The 23,219-nt window shown below is 40.9% G+C and overlaps 1 protein-coding gene across 1 annotated transcript in view; it reads left to right on the top strand.

Moving 5' to 3' along the window:
• Positions 1-14,530, top strand: part of LOC111152460 (solute carrier family 26 member 8) — a 78,058-nt gene extending 63,528 nt beyond the window's left edge. The window contains 9 exon segments of the mRNA XM_022510952.1: positions 741-836; positions 1,964-2,070; positions 2,152-2,221; positions 2,641-2,733; positions 2,840-2,968; positions 7,047-7,418; positions 9,391-9,445; positions 9,537-9,721; positions 14,120-14,530. Coding sequence (XP_022366660.1) covers positions 741-836; positions 1,964-2,070; positions 2,152-2,221; positions 2,641-2,733; positions 2,840-2,968; positions 7,047-7,418; positions 9,391-9,445; positions 9,537-9,721; positions 14,120-14,530 — 1,518 coding nt within the window.
• Positions 14,531-23,219: the final 8,689 nt, after the last annotated feature.

Raw genomic sequence — 23,219 nt, 5'->3', positions numbered from 1 at the left:
TGGCGAGTCACAGACCTGTACCCCTTGGGATAAAAATATATTATATGTTTATAAAAAATTAAAAAATTTTTAAAAAGAGGGAAAAAAATATTTTTTTAATTTTAAAAAATTAAACATCTTTTCATTTATTTAAATAAATTATTTATTTATTTATTTATTTGACAGACAGAGATCACAAGTAGGCAGAGAAGCAGGCAGAGAGAGATGGGGAAGCAGGCTCCCTGTCGAGCAGAGAGCCTGATGTGGGGCTTGATCCCAGGAGCCTGGGATCATGACCTGAGCCAAAGGCAGAGGCTTTAACCTACTGAGTCACCCAGGTGCCCCACATTTAGAGATTCTTGACTGGAAAGAAGATGAAGATGGAAAAGAAGTGATTTCTGCTGACTTTATTTTTGCCTGTCCCTCCTCTGCTGACTTATTGAGTCCACTGGTCACTGAGTAATCTCAGAAAACCAGAGCGAGCTTAGACCCAGCCATTCCTGGTGATAGGATCAGTTCTAATTCCCAAGCAGAGCATATAGAGGAGATGGCTAGGAAATGGCTAAGAAATGATAAGTTAGTGCAGGGACTGCATGAAAACAAGAATATATTTCTTAAAGTACGTTAGATTCTGCCTTGAAGCCCTGAGGATTTTTAACATTTCTGAGCGGCATGGTTGACTTTTTTGTGGTTCTTTTGTGAAGAACTGGGAATTCTACCTCTGAAAGGAAAATGAAGCAGGGTTTCCCTTTTCCCTGTAGGCTATCCTGGCTGGTATTATTCTGAGCAACATCCTACCCTACCTTGAAACCATTTACAACCTACCCAGTCTATGGAGGCAGAATCAATATGACTGTGTGAGTATAGATACACTGGCTGAGATAGGGAAGGACAGAGGGGTAGGTTGGAAAGAGGGAACAAGAACAAACAAAAGAGATCAAGGTGAAGGACACTAGCAATTCTTTGATAACTAATACTCTAGCTTAAAAAAAGGGGGGGAGTCAAGGTTATTGGTGCATGGAAATACTGAGACTTTATTCCAAAATGACACAAAATTAATAAAAAGAAATTAAGTGGCTAGAGTTAGATGCGAATCTAGTAAAAAGGATTTGTCATCCATGACACAGTTGAATGATTTTTAATCCGGTTAGTGTGAACACATTCCAGGATAGAAGGCACAAACCTTACTAAGAGAAGGCAGTGTCTTGCCAGGCAGACTAAACGTTGGAGCACCTTCCCTCCTTCTAGAGCACACCACTGGGGACATAAAGGGGAAACAGCAAAAAATAAAGATGGCGAATGTAATATCATGAGAGGAGAAAGACCCAATAGAGGCAAAGAGATATGAAAGGGGATAGTTTTGGGATCCAGGTCTCAGAGGATCTAAGAGAGGATGTGGTCCAGCACACATATACCACTTCTTGTCCTTGGAGGAGGGATAGAACTTCCAACAGGAGTGAAGAGAGTGAGGGAAAGTTAAGCATGGATTCTAACAAGTGGCAAGGAAATATTTAAGGGAGTTTGAGCCTATCCACTCTGTGAAGATGAGTCAGTTGCCTGCTGAGAGTGATGGAGAAGGTGTTAGGGTAAGAGCTTGACATGTTTTTAAAGGCTCACCATAACCATGATAGGTCTTAAAATAGCAACTACTGTTCATTTGGTGAGTATTCTGGGTTGCTTTGGGACCAGGATTTCTAATCTCAACAGAGCCTATAAAGTTGATATTGTTATCCCTATTTTTCACATGAGGTTTCAAGAGAGAATTGAAGAGAGAAATGACCAAGGATGCCTACAAGAATCGTTAGACAGCCTTGGAACACAATCTTTGTAATGGTGTCAGTCCATAAGGCTGTGAAATTTGTGCTCTAAGTTCTAGGTGTCAGGAGGAGGTGGCAGAAGGGGGCTTGAGAGATAGAGCTGGTGGTTTTCTCCATTCTGCTTATTGTCATGGTCTTCCTTTTCCCTTCTTCTGCTCTTCCATAAGGTTATTTGGTTGGTGACATTCACATCTGCCATTTTCCTGGGACTGGATGTTGGGCTACTTGTTTCAGTATCTTTTGCCTTCTTCATCATCACTGTTCGGTCACACAGGTACTTTGTCTCAGGTACCAGGAGGTTGGCCATGGTGAGGTAAGGCAACTATGACCTAAAAGCAAATACATTTCCTTTCAGAACTAAAATCCTCCTCCTGGGTCAGATCCCTAACACCAACATATATAGAAACTTCAATGACTATCGGGAGGTAAGACTCCAAATCAATCCCACTCCTTTGCCTGAAGGATGGGCTAGACCAGGCCTGCTGCTTAGTTTTTCTACAAAATCCCTTTGCTGTTGTTGGCTGCTCTAGAGATACGCATCTCCCAAGGCGGGGAGAGGGAGGCAAAAAGGCAGAGGCAGGTGACATAAGCAGGTTTTCAGAGTACAGTAGCCAGCTAAGGGTCACGTCCTCTAGTGAGAGGGAGGCCAAGAAAAAGAAAGGAACAAAGGGAGGGGGAAGAAGAAAGCAGGAAGAGCAGGGGTGAAAATGGGCGGAAAGAACTTGCTAATTCTGACCTCCCATAAAGAAGAATACAGATTCTCCAGGGGGTTCTAGAGACTTTTTTTTTTCTTCCTCCATAAAAGAGCTGAGAAATCGCCCTCCATTTGACATTTGTCTTGCAGGTCACAAACATTCCTGGGGTGAAAATCTTCCAGTGCTGTAACTCCATCACTTTTGTCAACGTTAATGACCTAAAGCACAAGCTGCTGAAAGAGGTGATGGCCGCCTCCCCTGCCTTTCTCCACCGGCTCCCCCCACCCCCCAGGGGCCCCTCTCTTTGCCCACTCACCATCTGACCACAACGTCTCTTACTTCTCTCAGGTTGAAATGGTAAGAGTGCCGCTTAAAGAAGAAGAAGTGTTCCGTCTGTTTAATCGAAGTGAAGGCTCACAGGAAGAAAAGATTTGTCGTTGTTTCTGCAACTGTGACGAAGTGGAGCCATCACCCAGGGTTAGAAGCCTCTCTTCCTTTCTGCACAACATCCCCCACGTTTTATAAAGACGTGCACTAGTCCTTTAAAGAGAAGAACTAAGAAAAGAAAATTGAAAACCCCTCAGGGATTTCGGCTCTGAGATGGGCTCTGGGGTAATGGGAAGTCAAAGATTTCTACTCAGAAATGAAGACACGGGTCCCCTTGTGAGATTTAGATCTTGACCTAAGTAAGAAGGAGGAGATGGCTGAGTCCCTACTCAATGGCCAGTGAGTAATCTGAGCACAGGGAGTGCACTCTGCGTATTGAAATTGATAGTAAGACCTTAATTGTACCTGTTTCCCTTTCACCTGCCTGGCTTTAGATTTCTGAAGACAAGTGACTTAGAAGTTGTTTTCTAAGAGGTGCCTGCGTGGCTCAGTTGGTTAAGCATCCGATTCTTGACTTTGGCTCAGGTCATGATCTTGGGGTTGTGGGATCGAGCCCTGAGTTGGACTCTGTACTGGGCATGGTGCCTACTTGGGATTCTCTTTTTCCTTCTCCCTCTGCTCCTCATCCCCCCTCTTAAAAAAAAAAAAAATTGTTTCTAATTCCCACTAGGGCAGCAGAGTCGTGGTGGCTGGGGTTCCCAAGGATGTGCCAGGGTCTCCTGATGTCTGCCTGTGACCAAGGAGATGATGATGGGTTGTGGAGGGCAGATAAGTGTAGATGGAAATTTTACACCATCTGAAGGTTATTTTAGCTGATGAATTACAAAGTATTCATTATTTCCAACTCGGATGTGGTCTAAATTAATTCCCTTCGTCTAATATTTATTCCCTTTCCACACAGTTCATTTGTAGCTTTGGGACCTTTCACCGGTCTATACCAATACTCTGGAGGGGCAGTTCTGTGTACACACACACGTGTGTGCACGCGCACGCACACACACACACACACACACACACACACACACAACTTTACTCCCCTCAACAAAAACACCCCTGTCCCCCTCCTCACTAAGCACCCATTCTCATTCCCATATACCCTAATGGAGCATAGGTTCTACTCAACTCCCTGAAAACACCAACTTCCCTTCCCAAGAGGAGAGAATTACCACTTTATCTAATTTTTGTTTCCACACTGCACTGAGCATCATAGCGGGTGTTTACAGGACATCAGCAAATATATTTTAGAGATTTTATTTAGATATATTTAGATAAATATATAAATATTTATATATTTAGATAAATATATAAATATTTATATATTTATCTATATATAATATATATAATATATATAATATAATATATTATATTATATAATATATAATATATAATATAAAATATATAATATATATAAAGATAAATATATAAAATCTAAAAAAATAGATTTTAGATATATTTTAGAATAGGATTGCCTAGTATTTCTTGAGCTTCTACTCTGCACCCAGAACTGTGACACTTTGAAAAAGGAAAACAAATTTGAAGGGTCTCTGTCCTCAGGGAGTTCTTTTTTCTTTTTCTTTTTTATTGTGGTAAAACCCATCACATAAAATTTACCATCTTAACGATTTTGAAGTGTAGAGTTCAATAGTATTAAATATATTCACCTTGTTCTGCAACCATCCCTACCTTCTATCAACAGGTTTTTTTTTTTTAAGATTTTACTTATTTATATATGTGACAAAGAGATAGAGAGAGCATAAGCAGAGGGAGGGGCAGAGGCAGAGGGAGAAGCAGCCTCCCCACTGAGCAGGGAGCCCGATGCAGGACTTGATCCCCAGACTCCAGGATCATGACCTGAGCTGAAGGCAGACGCCAAACCAACTGAGCCACCCAGGCGCCCTTATCTGCAGATTTTGTTTCATCTTGCAGAACTGCAACTCTGTCCCCATTAAACAAGAGCTCCCCATTTCCTCCTCCTCCCAGCCCCTGGCTACCCCTAGTCTACCATCTGTCTCTATGAATTTGACTATTGCAGATCCCTCATTAAGTGGAATCATACAGGATTTGTCTTTCTCTCACTGGCTTACTTCACTCAGAGTAATGTCGTCAAGGTTCATCCAGGTTGTTCTTTTTTAGAAATGTTTTTTTTCATGAAAATTTTGAACATAAACAAAAGTAGAGACAAGTATAACGAGCCTCAATATACCCACCATCCTCTTCAAGATTTATCAACTCATAGTCAATTTTGTTTCATCTCTATTCCCACCCATGTTTAGCCCCTCAAAATCACAGAATTATTTTGGAGCAATTCATGGAATTTTATTTTATTTTAGCGATCTTACTTTTAAGTTATTTCTACACCCAATGTGGGGCTTGAACTCACAACCTTGAGATCAAGAGTTACATGTTCTACTGACTGAGCCAGTCAGGGGCCCAACACATGAAATTTTAAGTCAGGCTAGGGAGATGGCTCTCTATTAATGTGACAAACAAGGCTTTTACTGTATATTATACATCCTAGGATATATGTTCTTTTCACTTCTCTGAAATTTGGACTCATTGTGTAATTGATGGCATGTCACAATTTAATTTGCAGTGACTTGTTTTTCTTTTCTTGACATATAAATTGGTGGTGCATCTTAAAATCGATGAAGTAGAGGGCTCTTGGGTGGCTCAGTTGGTTATGCATCTATCTGCCTTTGGCTTGGGTCATGATCCCAGAGTCCTAGGATTGAGCCCCAGTATTCCAGAATTGACTCCCATGTTAGGCTCCCTGCTCAGTGGGGAGTCTGCTTCTCTGCCCCTCCCATGGCTCGTGATTTCTCTCTCTCTCTCTCTCTCTCTCTCTCTCTCTTTTTCTCTAGTACGTGTGCACACACATGCATGTGCTTTCTCTCTCTCAAATAAATAAAATGTTTAAGGAAAAATTGATAAAGTAAGACAGTCAACCATTCCATACAGTATACTGTCATGTTCAAAATTGTGTTTTTCGATTTTAACAACTCTAAGACGTCAGGTATAGAGAGATCGACGTGATTTCAAAAAGTCAGGCAAATGTCCTGGTAGCAATGGACTTGAGCTAGGCAGGAGAGAGAAATTTGAATTTAGATCAGGTGGGAAAAAAGAGGACTCCCAGCCTGTGGATAAGGTTGGACAAAGACACTGGGGTGGAAATAAGTATGAGGTCCTCCGAGTAATAGCCCTGGGAAATTCAGGCAGACAACCGTGCGAGTGGATCTTGAAAGTCCTTAAGGGTCAAGAGCGTGTAGAGTGGATGAAGGAGAGTAAGGGGAGGCTCTCAGAGGTCTCCTTTCACCTGGAGGACCTTGCATCTCCCCACCACTGAGCCCGTCTTCCACTGTTCCCCCAAAAGCCTGGCCTCAGTAACTCTCAACTCTTGAGAAACACCCATCTCCATTGAATTATAATTTATTAGCCATCCACATTACTTTTTTTTTTTGCTATAAACACGTACTATTTTGTGCAGTTTTTTCCTAGAAGAAACATCACCCCAACTATACCACTCTAGCAAATGAACTTTTAAAAAATTTTTCCATGTACTTTATAGTTCTTGTCTACCTATGTTGTTGTTTATCCTTTGAATGGGCGCATGCCCTCTCCCCAGGCAGAACCTGGTGCCTGTGACTGCGGAGCAGGGCATTCCACACCTTGCATACTGTTGTATTCCCGGTGCTTGGTACTGTCCTTAAGCTATGGCAGGCACTCCAAGCCTATTAGGGTGAAAGGAGCAAAAGGTAAAGACAGCCCCGCTCAAGTAACCTCTATCTTCTTAAGGAAGTCTGGTGAAATATGGAGGCATTGAGAAAGGGGACAATAGAAGAAACACCTCAGACAATATGTTAGGAGGTGCTGGAGACAAATTAGAACCCAGGGAGGAGGTGAAGGAATAAAGCAAAAATGATCTTAAGTCTGGCTCACAGGACAATGAAATCATCACTGGTGCACCGAAGGAAACTGGGAGGGAAATGATGGTGCATGTAGTTTTAGGTGTGAGCTCAAAGGGACAATGAGGTATCCATGTGAAATCCAAGCTCCTGGTCCACAGGGAGCTTTCCTGCGAGAGAGGGCGGTGAGTCCGTAGACAGAAATGGCATAGTGGTTGCCCTTCTCTAAGCCTCCTCACAGTCCTCCCCTAATTCTGTCGTCTCAGGTTGTCTACACGGAACAATTTGAAAGTAAACAGGACCAAGACTCTTCCTCCATTAACCTGATCCGCTGCTCGCGTTTTGACAGCATGAACATGAGCCAGTCCATGTCGGATGAACAAGTACCTTACGCCCAATCTTCCACCTCCCACAGAAACCCCGGACAAAACTACAAGGACGTGGACCAAGCCTGGCTTTCTAATAACCCCTCTAGAAACAGCTCAATGCCACTGCCTGGCATTGCTGAAAAGCAGGGAAGGAACAGATCATTCCTCCCCTTCTCAGATAGCTCTCTTCTAACCAGTATCCACACCATTATCCTGGATTTCTCCATGGTCCATTTTGTGGATCCACAGGCTTCAGTGTCATTAAGACAGGTAAGTACTGAGGAGGCTTTCACAAGAGCCAGGATCCCCTCCTACCTGTGCCTGCCCGCATCCTGACTAAACACCGTCAGTCACTAATCGGCTGCTATGTGACTCCGGGACCACTAGAAACTTGGCCACTAAAGACAATTTAAGGTAAACCAGAGTAAGGGGTGCCTGGGTGGCTCAGTAGGTTGAGCGTTGGCCTTTGACTCAGGTTATGATCCCGGGGTCCCAGGATTGAGCCCCGCATCAGACTCCCTGCTCAGCGGAGAGCCTACTTCTCTCTCTCCCTCTGCCTGCCACTCTCTCTGCTTATGTTCTCGCTCTTTCTGACAAATAAATAAATAAAATGTAAAAAAAAAAAAAAAGTCTGGGGGGGGGGGTTGGTCAATCAGATTAAAAAGAAAATGAACCACTCAATTGAACTGGAATTGGTTCTCTAAGCATGGCATATTCTTTCTCAAAACTCAAAAGTGGGTAATTTTAATACCACTGAGGTAGCCATCTGTGCTACACACCCAGTCACTCTTAGGATATCCTGGGAGTTCACTGCAGACCTTTTCAAGAACAGGTCTGAATGCTACAGAAAAAAAACACACTGAGAATCTTCTGCAATATTGCAGCTCTGCAGTGGACATTGTCAAAGATGCAGAGATGTGAGGATGTGGTAAGAGGACATGACAAGCCTGGTGCTGCCTGGTCCAGGACCTACAGGATCTCCCCAGTTCCTTCCACCTTGCCTGCATCTTTGGGTAAAGAGGGCAGGGACGACTTTTCCTTCAGAAACTGTGTCCCTGAGTCCTGGCTTCTCTCCTCCTCTCTGGTTTCTCTGACAGTCATGGTTCCTCTCCTTCTTATGCAATGTTTAGACCCATAACTAGCCATATCAGCTTTATTGCTAATGTCTCATAAGTATAATATCTGCTTTTAAACCACCTTATGTCCATGTGCAGCCCTGTCACATTCTTTCTTCCATTGGTGATGGCTCATGTGTAAACAACCCAAACACTCACTTCCCGGGTCTGACTGTGCCCACTTTTTTTTTCCTTGAGATCTATCCCTTCAGTTGACTTTCCTTCTTTTATCCTCTGATCCTATAAAATCTTCTTATTCCTAAAGAACTCTGATTCTCTCTTACGGGATTCCAGTTCCTCTTGGGTCTTGAGGCAACAGGAAACTTCTGGGAGCAAAAAGAACTCTGGTTGGCTGTCCGTGGTTGTGTCCTCTATCCTGGCTTTGCTACTGTTCTCCATCCATCTGACCCAAGGTAGTTTAGTAAATTACACTGGGTCTTCACTTCCTCATCTATAAAATGAGAGGCTCAGAAGAAGTTAATGTTAAGGGCTCCCCCATCCAAGACATCCTTGTCTCCACCCAATTTTCAGATTCAGTTATACTCAGTGTCTTACCTTTGGGGCTTTTCCATCTTCGGTTGCACTGCAGGGCTGTGCAGAGGAGTTCTGAATACAAGGTTCAGGATTCCTGAATTCCATTCTCTACTATGTCACTTAACCATCTCTTGGCATGTTTTTGGTTTTTTTCTCCTCTGCTCAGCAAATTCCAGGAAGAAGGGGTCCCATGCATACACTAAACAATAATACCAAGACCTGGCTGTTCCTGAGGGCTGTCCGGTATGTTCCCATCACACCCATGCCTGTGTCTGTCTTAGCACTGTCCTCAGGAGCACCATCTCTTGGTGTGAACTGTTTCCCACCTGAGCCCATGGGTGACACACCCTCTCAGTCCCCGCCCCCACATGAGAACGTGTGATTCTCTTCTGTATTTCTAACACTTTAGACATTTCCTGGCATATGGAAGTCCACTCATCAAATGTTTAGAGAGCTGAACTGGAAAGCAGAAGTACAAATACTCCAGACAAGTGAATGACCAAAGGGGTATTAAAACTTAGCTAATCCAAAGGCCCTTTCCTCGTGAGCATGAAGATCACTAACGCTGCTTTCCTCTCCCTCTCTCCCCACAGATGTGCAATGCTTTCCAAAACGCAAACATTTTGGTACTCATTTCAGGATGTCACTGTGAGTATCCACTCTGTGAGAGGGCTGTTTGCACCCTGGCGCTCTCCTCCCCAGGTGTCTGACCCTGTGTGTGTTCGGGTTTGGTTTGTAGCTTCTGTGGTCAGGGCATTTGAGAAGAATGATTTCTTTGACGCTGGCATCACGAAGTCCCAGCTGTTCCTCACTCTCCATGACGCTGTGCTGTTTGCCCTGTCAAGGAAGTTTCCAGAGTCATCTGAGTTAAGCGTGGACGAATCTGAGACAGTGATACAGGAAACCTACTCAGAAACAGACAAGGTTGGATGACGTGAGGCATCGCGGTGGGGGATGGGCAGGGGGAGACACCTGATTAAGTCGAGATGAACAATGGCCAGGAAAGTTTTTGAGTATGGCTGTGCCAGACTTTGGGACATTGAAGGGCTCCCTTACCAGTTGGTAAATAGCACTGGAACTGAGTCCCAAGTTCCCCCCACTGCTATGGCATCTGGGCTCCGTTCAAGACCCTTTCCCAACTGAAGAGAGTGTTACCCAACCCAGCAGAGGTCTCAAGGATCCCTTTATAGCAAGCTTGGTTAGTGCCAGGGCCATTCCAGTTACTGAATATTTTAAATATTTAAATATTTTTATTTTTATTTAAATATTTAAATGAAATATTTTAAATATCTCCCCTAGCTATAGCTTTAGAATCCATCCCTACATCACCCTTGGGATGAATAATAGAATTGATGAACTAGCAGAGGTAAAGACCTGCCAGTCTAACACTTTGGCTCTCATTTACATTGGTAGTAACATAAGATTTACTCAACCTGACAAACACAAAGGAGAATGATCTATAAGCCAGAATTTTTAGCCATTTATTAATACTAAGTAAGGACCTGGGCCTATTTCAGTATTTTTATTTATTTATTTTTTAAAGATTTCATTTATTTATTTATTTGACAGAGAGAGACACAGCGAGAGAGGGAACACAAGCAGGGGGAGTGGGAGAGGGAGAAGCAGGCTTCCCGCCGAGCAGGGAGCCCAATGCAGGATTCAATCCCAGGACCCTGGGATCATGACCTGAGCTGAAGGAAGACACTTAATGACTGAGCCACCCAGAAGCTGCTTTTTTGAACACTTTAAGAAGTAAAAGAGATCTAAGCTTGTAAAATATGGCCTTTTTTTTCTCCCTTTCTTTTTAAGTGAGTTCTCTGCCCAATGTGGGGCTTGAATTCATGACCCAGATATCAAGAGTCACATCCTCTATAAACAGTCAGCCAGGTGCCCCACTTTCTTTTTAAAGTAATGTATTTCCCTTAATTATTGAGAAATCTCACAGATTATGTGCCTCTGCTTACCCTGAACAACTTTTTCCTCAATGGACATATTTTTTCTGTTCTGCTCTATACCCCACTCCCATCTATAAAATCATAGAGTCACAAAACCTTTCAGTTGGAAGAAACCTCAGAGTTTCTTAGGTTCATCCCCATCTGGAGCATTAATTCTCTTAACATTTCTGACAAGAGGTCACCCTACTTATGCATGGAGATTTCCTGTGGCTCTCAAACTTTAGTATGCATCAGAATCACCAAAATATGCTGTTAAAACAGACTGCAGGGCCCCTCTGTGCTCCACATCCTCTGAATTTATGATTCGTTGGGTCTGGGGTAGAGCTTGAGAGTTTCCACTTCTAACAAGTACTGGTTAATATCTGATACTACTGGTACAGAAACCACACTTTGAGAACTACTGCCTTAGAGATTCAATGTACATCTTTCACTATCAAAGTCCAGTGTGCCTGGTAATCTTTGGGTTTTTGCCAGACATTGTATTTAGAAAATGTTTGTAAAAATAATTTGAGGCCCAGGATGATACTTTCCTTCTGGAAAGAATTTGTTTTGCCAAGTACCTGGAGGCACTAGCAATCCAGGGTAACTGATCTGATTTTAGGACTTGAGGTGTTCTAGGCCTTCCAGATGACCCACAGCCCAGCCTCAGTCTGTGGGAAGGCATGCCACAGCCCCTCCCTCGGCAGACCCTGGAAAGCAACTTTGACAACTCTTAAGCCCTTAAAGTTGTCAAAAGCACTGCTCCGTATATATGTGTCACTTCAAGATCATCAAAAACCTTCTACAAAACTGGTCCCAAATGCCAGACTCACCTCTGTAGATTTTCACCTTTTCCAAATCTTGGCCTGGTAGTTCTTCATGATGTTTGTTAGCTTTGTAGTGTCTTCAAGCAGAAGTTTTAAAATATTTTATCCAGCTCTTGTGGCTGTCCTCAGTAGGAGGTCTGAATTATGTAGTCTGCCTTTACTATAAGTGGAATTTTCTCTATTTTATTTATAATTATGATATACTTGGCAGATTTGCTTTACATATTACATTGTCTTTCCTATATTAACCTTATTTTCCATTTGCCTTTTATTTAGGATGTCATCTCACTTAGGAAGTAAATTAATCGTTTATATTTTCTTCTAGATTTTTATGTTTTAAGTGTTTATATGTTATACTCTTTAATCTAGTTAGAATGCATTTCAGTGTGGTGTTAAAGAGTAATCTTTTTCTTTTCTGTACAGCTAACCATTCTGAGCTAACTCATCCATTGGATAAGCTGTCGTTTCTCCACTGATTAGAAATGCTATTTTTATAAAATATTCTTATGAAAACTAAAGTCTATTTCCAGCTTAGTGTTTTCATTGTTGAGTATAGCTTCAATACAGCTTTGTAATACATTTAGCATTTGCTTAAGAAGTCATGTGTCACCAGTGCTCTATTTCAAAATCTGCTAAGTCATTCTCACCAATTTATTCTTCCAAACTTTTAAATCTTTTATCAGCACCCCACCCTCCCCCCAAAGAGAATCCCATTAGAATTCTCATTAGAATTGCATTAAAAATATGAAATAAGTTGACAGTTGTTACCTTTACAGTATTTGTTCTTCCTATCTAGGAACATGGACTGTCTTCACATTTATTCAGTCTTTTTAAATGTTGCATTCAGAGTAAGGTATTGTGATTTTCTTTATACAGACAAATTCTAAGTACTTTATACTTTGTTTTATACTTTTACTGATTTTTTAAATGAACATTCTTTTTCATATGTTTTCTACCAGGCAATTGCTAGCCTATAGGAAACTATTCACTTGTATAAAATTATTTGGCCACTTTTGTGTATCCTTTTATTAGACCTAAGAGGTTTCATTGTTAATTCTCTTGAGTTTTCTAGATAGAAAAATATTTTCTACAAATAATATAAATACCTTATTTTCCAATTGTCAAAATTCTTATTTCAGTATCATATATTATGGCAATAGCTAGATCTCCCAGAACAACGTAAGTAATAATGAGCTGTCTTGTCTTACTCCTGAATTTTATGAGAAAAGCTTCTTATGTATCTCTATTAAGGATAGTGGTAACAGTTGGCTTAAGATAGACATTATATTTACTCTGTTTTTAAAAAGCATTTTTCTAGTCTACTAACATCCTTATCAGGACTTATATTAAGACTTGGTATTGAATATGCCAAATTTTTTTCTGGCATCTAAACTAGGGAACTTAAGAGAGGAGCAAATTCTACTTTGAATGTATTAAATTCAAGATGCCTGTTAAACGTTCAAGTGGAGATGCCAGAATGGAAATGGGTATATGAACGAGCAGATCAGAGGAAGGGTTATAACCACAAAGTCATTGGCACATATATAATAATGAAAATTATGGGCCTAAATGAAATTGCCTAATGGAAGGAGCATAGGTGCAGAAGAAAAGGTCCCAGGATCGAGCCCTGGGGCTTGCCAACATTTAGAAGTCCAAAAGAAGTAGAGGAGATAACAAATAAACCAGAAAGAAGCAACCAGGAAGTAAAGAGGAAAAGCAAAAGATGTCATATGGTGGAAGAGAAAAAATTGTTTCAGGAGAGGTGAAAGTTGTTAATTCTATGGAATGCTTCTGCAAAACTGATTCACCAAGCCTGTGGGGCATCTGCTATAGGGCAGGCTCAGTGCCTGGTACTGGGGTTATCAAAAACCAGGAACTGCCTTACCTCAAGGAGCTTAGAGTCTAATAGGGGAAACATATTTGTAAATAAATAAGGCAATACGTTATTGGCACGGTGATAGAGGTGTGTGTGAGGTATAGTTAGAACACAAAGGAAGCTCTGATCCTGGTTGGTCCTCTTTGATCTGAATTTGGAACAGTGAGTAAGTGTATGTGGACAAGGTGGAGAAGGACAAGGCAGACACAGGGAGCAGCATGAGCGAAGGTAAGCAGAAGTCAGACATCTTTGGTTATCTTTAAGGCTAGAGCAAAGGGTGGAGACTACAGATGTGGGTAAAGCTAAAGTAGATGGCAAGAGGCAAGGTCACAAAGGGCCTTACATGCCCTACCAAAATTACACTGAGGGTTGGAAAGACAAGTAAGATCAAGAAGACAAGATGTTTCAGATTACTGCCAAGACACTGCTGCTTTAATGATTGACCATGAAATCCAGGCTAGCTAGGAAAGCCAAAGAAATCAGAAGTTAGTCTAAAGAATAGGGAGTAAACAAGGAACTAGAAGGTGCAAAGTTGAAAAGCAGATGTGAGTCAGAAATATTTTCTACTTTGCCAGGAACTCATGATTTCACGTATCTTAAGTCCTATTGTATTCTGAAATTCCTTGACTGTTCAAAAGTTAAATTTAATTGGAAATTTTAACCCATCCAATTGTGTGTATTTTAGAATGGAGTGTCAGGCCATCTTCTAGATGTCTCCAAACACATAAATTCAGACTACAGCATGTTTCAGGAACCAATAACAGAGGAGGAGTCGGAGCTAGACCTGGAGATGGAGCCCCCGCTGGAGTCAGAACAAGAACCTGGGCTGGACCTAGAGCTGGACCTGGATCGTGAGATGGAGGCTGAGCTAGAGCCCGAACCAGAGGTAGAGCCTGAATTGGAGCTCGATCCTGAATCTAAGTCCAAACCCAAACCAAGGGCTCAGACTTATCCTCGGCAACAGTACTGGCCTCTCTATCAGTCTATGCCTCCCAGGTCCCCAACTCAGGATCGGCCTAGGACACAGTCATTGGAGAGGAGGAATCTACCTAAGAATTCATATTCACCCAAGGGCAATAAAACCACAGATCCTTAGGAAATGAACGGGGAATAAGGAGTCAGTCCCTGGGCAAAACCTCCTAACCCAAATGGGTTCACTTGGTCAGAAGACCTAGACTAGTTACAAACGAACAATATTTGTTTTGGGACTCCTCCATCTGCTGGCCTCTTGCTTGCTCAGCACTGGGATCTCACTCCCAGATCACAATCTAAACACCAAGAATTATCTCCGAATTCCCTATCTAGACTTACCTCATTTCACCTTCAGCAGATAGTCTAGTGAAAGATTTCCTTCTTTGCATACCCCACACCTCTGGGGTATATTGTCCAACCATCTCTAACTCCCTCCTTTTGTCTGTTTACCTTTCTCTAAAGAGATGAGGCTCAAATAAAATATATAACTCTAGTTACATTTGGACCTTTCCTGCATCTTTTCCCTTCTCTGTATTCTGTATGCCTAAGGAAATGTTGGGTGGGAGAAATTCCAGAAGTGGGTGGACGTGGTGAAAAAGAGATGAGCAAGAAAAGGAGAAACTGGGTAGCACTTGTAATTTATATGCAAGGTATCCTCACTGCACTGATGGTGGAAAAGCAGAAATAGGCTAAGCTAGGTCAGACTGTGAGTTTTGTAATACAAGGAATTGTTAGGCTGAAAACAATTTTGCCATCACTCCAAGGTCACGATCTTATCCTACCATTATTTCAGAAGACCAATCAGCTGTACCAACTGATGGGGATGTTAGCTTTATAGAGCTGTCTTTGGTATCAGATTCACATTTACCACTGCTGCTTTCTTACAAGTTTTTAAGATACAAGCAATCTAAAATCTGATTCTTGGTGGACCAAACTTAAAATCTATGACATATACAAACCTCTTAGGAATTAGAAAAGTCCATCATTACCAATTTGGCCCAAATCCATGCAAAAAAAAGTCCCACTCCCTTTTAAAAAATATCTTGTATTAAGCTGTAAGCAGAAGAGAAATAATGGACCCCTGGGGAAAGGTATCCTGAATTTTATTTTCCACTCGATAAACAAGATCCTTCTTGCCTGGGTACTTAATTTCTCTCATCTCTTAGGTGAAAGAAATTCTTGTTAAAATATAGGTGTCTCTTATCACAGAGATGACATGTTGAATCACTCATTCTACATTCACTAAGCATCGGCTCCATGCACACCCCAAACTGTGGGGTAGATAGTACAATATTAACCCTACTTTATATTCATAAACTGAGACTCAGATAAGTTTTGTAACTAGCTTGAGGTTATAGACAATTGTACCCTAAAAGAGGTGGGAGGCCACATCACAAGCTTCATTTGTTCCTGTTTACTCAATACATTTATTGAACTCCTACTGTATATCAGGTACTGTCCCAGGTGTTGAAGATACGAGATGAGCAGAATAGATGACAAAAATAATTATAAATTGTGATAAGTACCTTGAAGGTAAAATACAGGAAAGTCTGAGGGCATACATCAGGAAGGCCTGAACCTATCTTGGGTGTCAAGGAAGTCCTCCCCATGACAAAGACCTGTGACCTGGCACCTGAAGGATGAGTAGGAGTTTGGCCTAAACCAAGTTCCAATGACTGCTAGGATGGCAGAGCCCAAGGGGGGACCAAGAATGGTGACAATGGATAAATACAAAAGCCAGATCCCCTGGAACACAGCCAGTGGTACTTGCTATGGCCCCAAGGACTTAACTAGAAAACAGGGTCAAACTCAGAATGAATTATCAAGGTAGCAGGGACAGGCATAGAAATTTGTCAAAACCAAGAAAATAGTTCACACTTAAAACAGGAGACTAGAAAGTGCATGGAGAGCCCAATTTCTGTGGGCTGCCACCCTCTCACACCAGCTGCCTTGTATTGCCACATTCCCATCAGAGGAAGGTCTTTAAACATGGAATCAGTGGCTTCTGACACTTGGGCAGCAAGTGGTAGAGTTTAGACTCTGGTCCTTTTTGCTGCAACTACAACATAGCCAAATCTTGCCTTTGAGGCATGACCTCAGAAGGACCCAAATTGGTGCTTGTATTACAGTCTGTCTTTAACATCCACCTTTCCCAAAGTAGTAAGATTTTTAAAAAAATGGTTAATTGACTGCAAATAGTACAACATTAAAGAAAATGTAAATTGAGTAACAATTCAAAGGCTGAGTCTTCTTCCAAAATGCAAATCACTTGAAATTCTAAGACAGTTCAAACCATATAAAATACTACAGTTTGGGTTGCTTAGCTCACTTTTCACAGCATGGTCAAGGCTGAAAAACCAGTACAGACTGGATCTAAAAGTATAAGTGTCTTAGCACAAAGTTTTCTCCACTACTGAAAAAAAAAAAATACCTCGAAGCAGATGATGATCTACAGTAAATGGGAGTTGGGGTGTGATTTTTAAATGTGAAGAACTAAGTGGAATCACTAGACCTGCGGAAAAGCAGGTCTGGAAAAGAAACTGGTCAAAATAGGTAACCTTAGGCAGCTGTGTCTAAATATGTTAAATACCACAAAGCCCAATGAATTGAAACATGCTGCCTCACCCGTACCTGATTTAGATGATAGTTAGATAAGACTTTGGACTTAGACCTTTGAATTGATGACATGTGAGAAGGACAGGAATTTTGGAGGGCAGAAGTAGAATGTTATGTTCTGAATGTATCCCCCCAAAATTGTATGTTTAAATCTTAACCCCCAAGGTGGTTGTACAAATTAGAGGGTGGGGCCATTGGGGGGCGATTAGATCACCCTTAAAATTATTAATGGGATTAGTGTCCTTTGTAAAAGAGGCCTCAGAGAGATCCCTCCTACCTTCTGCCACCACCACCTGGTCCATAGCAAGAAGAGGGCCATCTATGAATCAGGAAGTGGGTAATCACCAGACACCAAATACACCAGCACTCTGACCTTGGACTTCCCAGCCTCCAGAACTGGGAGAAATAAATTTCTGTTATTTATAAGCTGGCAGTTTATGGTATCTTGTTATAGCTGCCCAAATAGACAGGATACCATGGCATGAGGATAAAAGAATGAATAAAGTATGATTTTTGCCCTCAATGAGCTCCCAAACTACAAACAGCCATTGTGAAAGGGAGTGTCATGACTCCTAAATGAAAGGGTGATGATGAGAGGTAAAGTACTATGGAAATAGAAATGACAGGAGAGGTTTGAAAGAATGCAGATCAGGAAAAACTACTGAGAAGAAATGACATTTGAGCTGGACATAGAGAATACGTAGGAATTGTCAACTATACTTAGATTGAAAAGTTTTTTTGAGAGGCACCTGGGTGGCTAAGTTGACTGGCCATCTGACTCTTGGTTCTAGCTCAGGTCATGAGCTCATGAATCGTGGGATTGAGCCCCAAGAGGGATTCCACACTCAGCATGGAGTCTGCTGGTCCCTCTCTCTCTGCCTTTCCATGTCCTCAAATAAATAAATGTCTTTTAACAATACTTTTTTTTGAAAAAGAATACAGGGGTGCCTGGGTGGCTCGGTGGGTTAAGCCTCTGCTTTCAGCTCAGGTCGTAATCTCAGGGTCCTGGGATCGAGCTCCGCATTGGGCTCTCTGCTCAGCGGGGAGCCTGCTTCCCCTTCTCTCTCTGCCTGCTTGTGATCTCTCTTGCTGTGTCAAATAGATAAATAAATAAATAAATAAATAAGAAAAAAGAATACATAGGAATTATGTGATAAAAGAGGAAGTACACAGTACAACCTACGAAATGATCTTGCCAAAAAAATTAAACCTGAATATTATTAATACTGCAGATCTAATTGCCAGATTTTAGGAAATACAGGGGGCAGAGGAACATGTTAAATGATATTGAGCAGAGTCAATCAGTGGGATCCAAAAGCTCAGCAGGACAAATAAGCCACTTTCTTCAACAAATAAATTGAAAAACATAAACAAAGAATGATGGGAAAATCTATAAATTCAGGATCTTGAGGATGGAATGTGTGGACTTTGTTCGAATCTTGACTTGAACTAATTGGAAAAGAACATGAGAAAACTTCTGCTTCAGAGTAAAATGTAGGGGGAAGTGACGGCATCCCTCCCTATCAAGAAAAAAATGAACAAATTATGAAATATTTTGAAAGATATTGGAAAACTGTAGAAGCCAGGAAGAGTAAAAGAACTCAAAGTTAAGAGAGAAAAAACTCCTTCTTAGGTAAGTTGAGATTTTTTTTCTTAAGGGTTATTTGCAGAATCTGGAATCAAGCTTTCCTTAGGTAGAGGGCTCTGCCAGGAAAAAACAAAACTAATGAGGCTTTTGATGGCCACTGAAGTGGTTTTGTCAAGCTGACTGATTTCGTCTCTGAGGCATTGGCTGAGTGCCTGGGCCACTCAGGAGGCTAGGGATTGGCCTGCAAAGGCAAAAGCTACCAAGTCTCAAAGTACCTTTGTCTACAAAACAGTCAGTAGAGGAAGGGGCCTTCAATAAGCATACAAAAAATCTTGCCCTCAAGACATTTGAAGCCAGAGGTGCACTGAGTCTAACTAAAGCCATAACACAGCACAATTTCCAATACAATTAGGATGATCAGTCCCTCATTTTTTTGCCTAATAAGAAGTATGTATCCTATGTGGGAAGGAAGAACATTGACTTCAGTCTCTTTTTTGCATGACCTCGAGCATACAATTTTTAAAAACCACAAGGCATTTGAAGAGGTAGGAAAAGTGTCTGACAATTAAGGGGAAAAAAATGGGGGTGGGGCACCTGGGTGGCTCAGTCGTACTGTGGGCCTTCAACTCAGGTCATGACCCCAGGGTCCTGGGATCGAGCCCCATGTTGGGCTCCCTGTTCATTGGGAAGCCTGCTTCTCCCATTTCCCCTGCTTATGTTCCCCCTCTCTCTGTGTCTCTCTCTGTCAAATAAATAAATAAAAATCTAAAAGAAAAAAAAAAATAGGGGCACCTGGGTGGCTCATTGGGTTAAACCTCTGCCTTCGGCTTGGGTCATGATCCCAGGGTCCTGGGCTCTCTGCTCAGGGGGAGCCTGCTTCTTCCCCCCTCTCTCTCTCTGCCTGCCTCTCTGCCTACTTGTGATCTCTGTCTGTCGAATAAATAAATAAAATCTTTAAAAGAAAAAAAAAGAAAAAGAAAGGAGGGGAAAAAAGCGTAAGGGTGCCTAGGTAGCTCAGTCAGTCAAGCATCTGACTCTTGATCTCAGCTCAGGTCTTGATCTTAGGGTTGTGAGTTCAAGTCCCACATTGGGTTCCATGGGCATGGAGCATACTTAAAAAAAAAAGAAAGAAAAGAAAGTATACAATAGAAGCAGTCCCACAGATGATCCAGATGTCATAGGTAGTGGTGAATAACTTCAAAATAACTATTGTAAACACATATATAAGAAAGCGGAGTAAAAGATGGACAAAATGAATGAAAGAAAAATGAGTAATTTTGAAATAGAATTATAATTGATAGCAAAAGAATTAAATGGACATTCTAGGACTGGAAAATGAACCCTCATTGGACATGTTTAACAACAAACTGGACACAGCACAAGATGAACTATATCACTCAAAAGACAGTAAACAAAATATATTCAAGATGAAGTACATAGAGAAAAACATGGAAAAAACAGAAAAGAGCATTGAAGAAGACATGTAACACATAGTCTAATGGCCTAATATATGTGTTATAGTAGTCCAAAAAAGAGAATATGGGGGAAGTAGTATTTGAAGATATAATGACTGAGAATTTGCCCAAACATGAAAGATAGCAACTCAAAGATTCAAGAAGACCTAAGCAAAGTAGAAAGAAAACCAAGCACAGGCATATCATAGTCAAATTGCTGAAAACCAAAGATGAACATAAAATCTTAAAAGCAGGGACACCTGGGTGGCTCAGTTGGTTGGGCCGCTGCCTTCGGCTCAGGCCATGATCCCGGGGTCCTGGGGTCGAGTCCCGCGTCGGGCTCCTTGCCCTGCGGGGAGCCTGCTTCTCTCTCTGCCTCTGCCTACCACTCTGCCTGCTTATGTGTGCTCTCTTTCTCTCTGACAAATAAAAATCTTAAAAAAAAAAAAATCTTAAAAGCAGTCAGAGAAAAAAGACACATGCTTGCAGAAGTACAACAATAACACTTTAACAGAACCTATGGAAAAACAGAAGACCAAAGGTTGACATCTTTCAAATTCTGAAAAAAACAAAAAATCTGCAGACCTAAAATTCTGTACCCAGTGAAAATATCCTCTAAAAATAAAGATGAAGTAAAGATTTTATCAGACGAATAAGTTGAGAGAATTCATTACCTTTAGATTCACTCTACAAGAAATATTAAACTTCTTTTTTTTTTTAAGATTTTATTTATTTATTTATTTGACAGAGACACAGTGAGAGAGGGAACACAAGCAGGGGGAGTGGGAGAGGGAGAAGCAGGCTTCCCTCAGGGCACAGAGCCCGATGTGGGGCTCGATCCCAGGACCCTGGGATCATGACCTGAGCTGAAAGCAGACACTGAGCCCCCCAGGCACCCCAAGAAATATTAAACTTCTTGAGGCTGGAACAACTCGCTGGCTCAGTTGGTAGAGTATGCAACCCTTGATCTCAGAGCTGTGAGTTCCAAACCCTATGTTGGGTGTCAAGATTAGTTAAAAATAAAATCTTGAGGAGCACCTAGGTGGTTCAGTGGGTTGAACCTCTGCCTTTCGACTCAGGTCATGGTCTCAGGCTCCTGGGATGGAGCCCCACATTGGGCTCTCTGCTCAGCAGGGAGCCTGCTTCCCCATCTCTCTGCCTGCCTCTCTGCCTACTCGCAATCTCTCTCTTTCTATCAAATAAATAAAGAAAATCTTTAAAAATAAAATAAAATCTTGAAAAAGAGAGAAAAGAGAAAGTTCTTCAGGCTGAAGAAAAATTACTGCACAGGAAAGCTCTGAACTATAAAAAGGACTAAAGAACATTGGAAGGGCTAAATATGTGGATACATATTAAAGAATCTTGCTTGTGATTGTTTAAAGCAATAACTATATCGTGTATAGTTTAATGTAAATGTAAAAGTATGCTATATAACTACAAAAAATACAAAAACAAGATGGTAAATGGAGGTAAGCTGTTCACAAAGTGGTAAAGAACTAATTTAGGGTAGATCATAATAAGTTAAAAGTGCATATTATTATATCGAGGGAAACTATTAAAATAATAAAGCAAAAAATATATAATTAAAAAATAATAGAGAAGAGGTGCACCTGCGTGGCTCAGTGAGTTGGGCATACAACTCTTGATTTTTACTCAGGTCATGATATCAGGGTCCTGGAATTGAGTCTCACGTCAGGCTCTATAATCCTCCGGGAGTCTGCTTGAGGATTCTCTCACACTCTCTCACACACACTCTCTCTTTCTCTAAAAAAAAAATAATAATAATAAATGTTTAAAAAAATTAATAGAGAAAATAAATTGGATGATAAAAATACTTGATTAATCCAAAGAATCACTGGAATAAGAAAACAAAGAATATACAGGACAAGTAGAAAAGAAATACCAAGATGGCAGTCAAATTCCACTATATCCATAAACTAAATAAACTAAGTATTCTAATAAAGATACAGACTTTTTGAATGGATACTTTAAAAAAAGAAACATATATATATGCATATATATATGTATATATACACATATATATATGTTTATGAGAGACACACTGTAAATCTAAATATGCAAATATATACACAGTAGAAGAATGGAAAAACGTAACAAGCAAATAGTAACCAAAACAAAGCTGGGGTGACAATGTTAATATCAGACAAAGTAGAGTATAAAACCGAAAGTATTCCTGAAGGTTAAAGGGGGCCATTATACCATGATGAAAGATGAAAGGGTCAATGAAACAGGACAACATAAAAATCCTAACTTTGTATGCACTTAATAACAGTTTCAAAATACATAAAGCTGGCTTTGTTGGCAGAGCATGCAACTCTTGATCTCCAGATTGTGAGTTCAAGCCCCACTCTGGATGTAGAGTTTACATAAAAATAAAATTTAAAATAAACCAAATATGGTATGTCTGGGTGGCTCAGTTGCCTAAGTGTCTGCCTTCAGCTCAGGTCATGATCTCAGGGTCCTGGGATGAGTGCCGCAATAGGATTCTTGCTCAGTGGGGAGCCTGCTTCTCTCTACCTGACACTCCCCCTGCTTGTGCACTCTCTCTCTCTCTGAAAAATAAATAGATAAAATCTTAAAATGAATAAATAAACAAAATATATAAAGCAAAATGACAAAAATAAAAGAAGATAGAAATCTCAACACAGTTGGAGATTTTTAACCAATTCTCTCAGTACAGAAAGGATTCTGAAGTCCTTGTATTTTTCAGGAAGAGGATAGCGATGGTGATTAATGCCATTATTTCAGATTAAATATGTATAGCAATATTTTAAGGGTAATCACTAAAATAAAGTGTGTAATTTTCAAACCAGTAAAGGGAAAAATGGGGGAGGAGGAACTCGATCAAAAAGGAGGGGAGCAAGAAAGGAGAAAAACATTTTTTAAACAACCAATATGTGAGTTGGACACCAAGAAAAATCTTGAGTTTTGCTATTCTGTTCTTGAGTAAATCTCAAGTTCCCAGCATACAGTAGGTGCTCAGAATATGTTTACTTAGGATATTAAGCTTATTTATTCATTCATATACTCAATTTTTTATTCTCTTATTCATCTATGCATGCATGGATCAAACATTCAAGATAGTCCTTGCCCTCAAAGTATTTCTAATCTGAGAGAGAATGAATAGAATAATA

The sequence above is a fragment of the Enhydra lutris genome, unplaced genomic scaffold (genome assembly GCF_002288905.1).
Source record: "Enhydra lutris kenyoni isolate GAN:26980312 unplaced genomic scaffold, ASM228890v2 scaffoldscaffold28, whole genome shotgun sequence".
Taxonomy (NCBI): domain Eukaryota; kingdom Metazoa; phylum Chordata; class Mammalia; order Carnivora; family Mustelidae; genus Enhydra; species Enhydra lutris.
The sequence above is the reverse complement of the archived record's forward strand: the minus strand, read 5'-3'. Positions and strand labels throughout refer to the sequence as shown.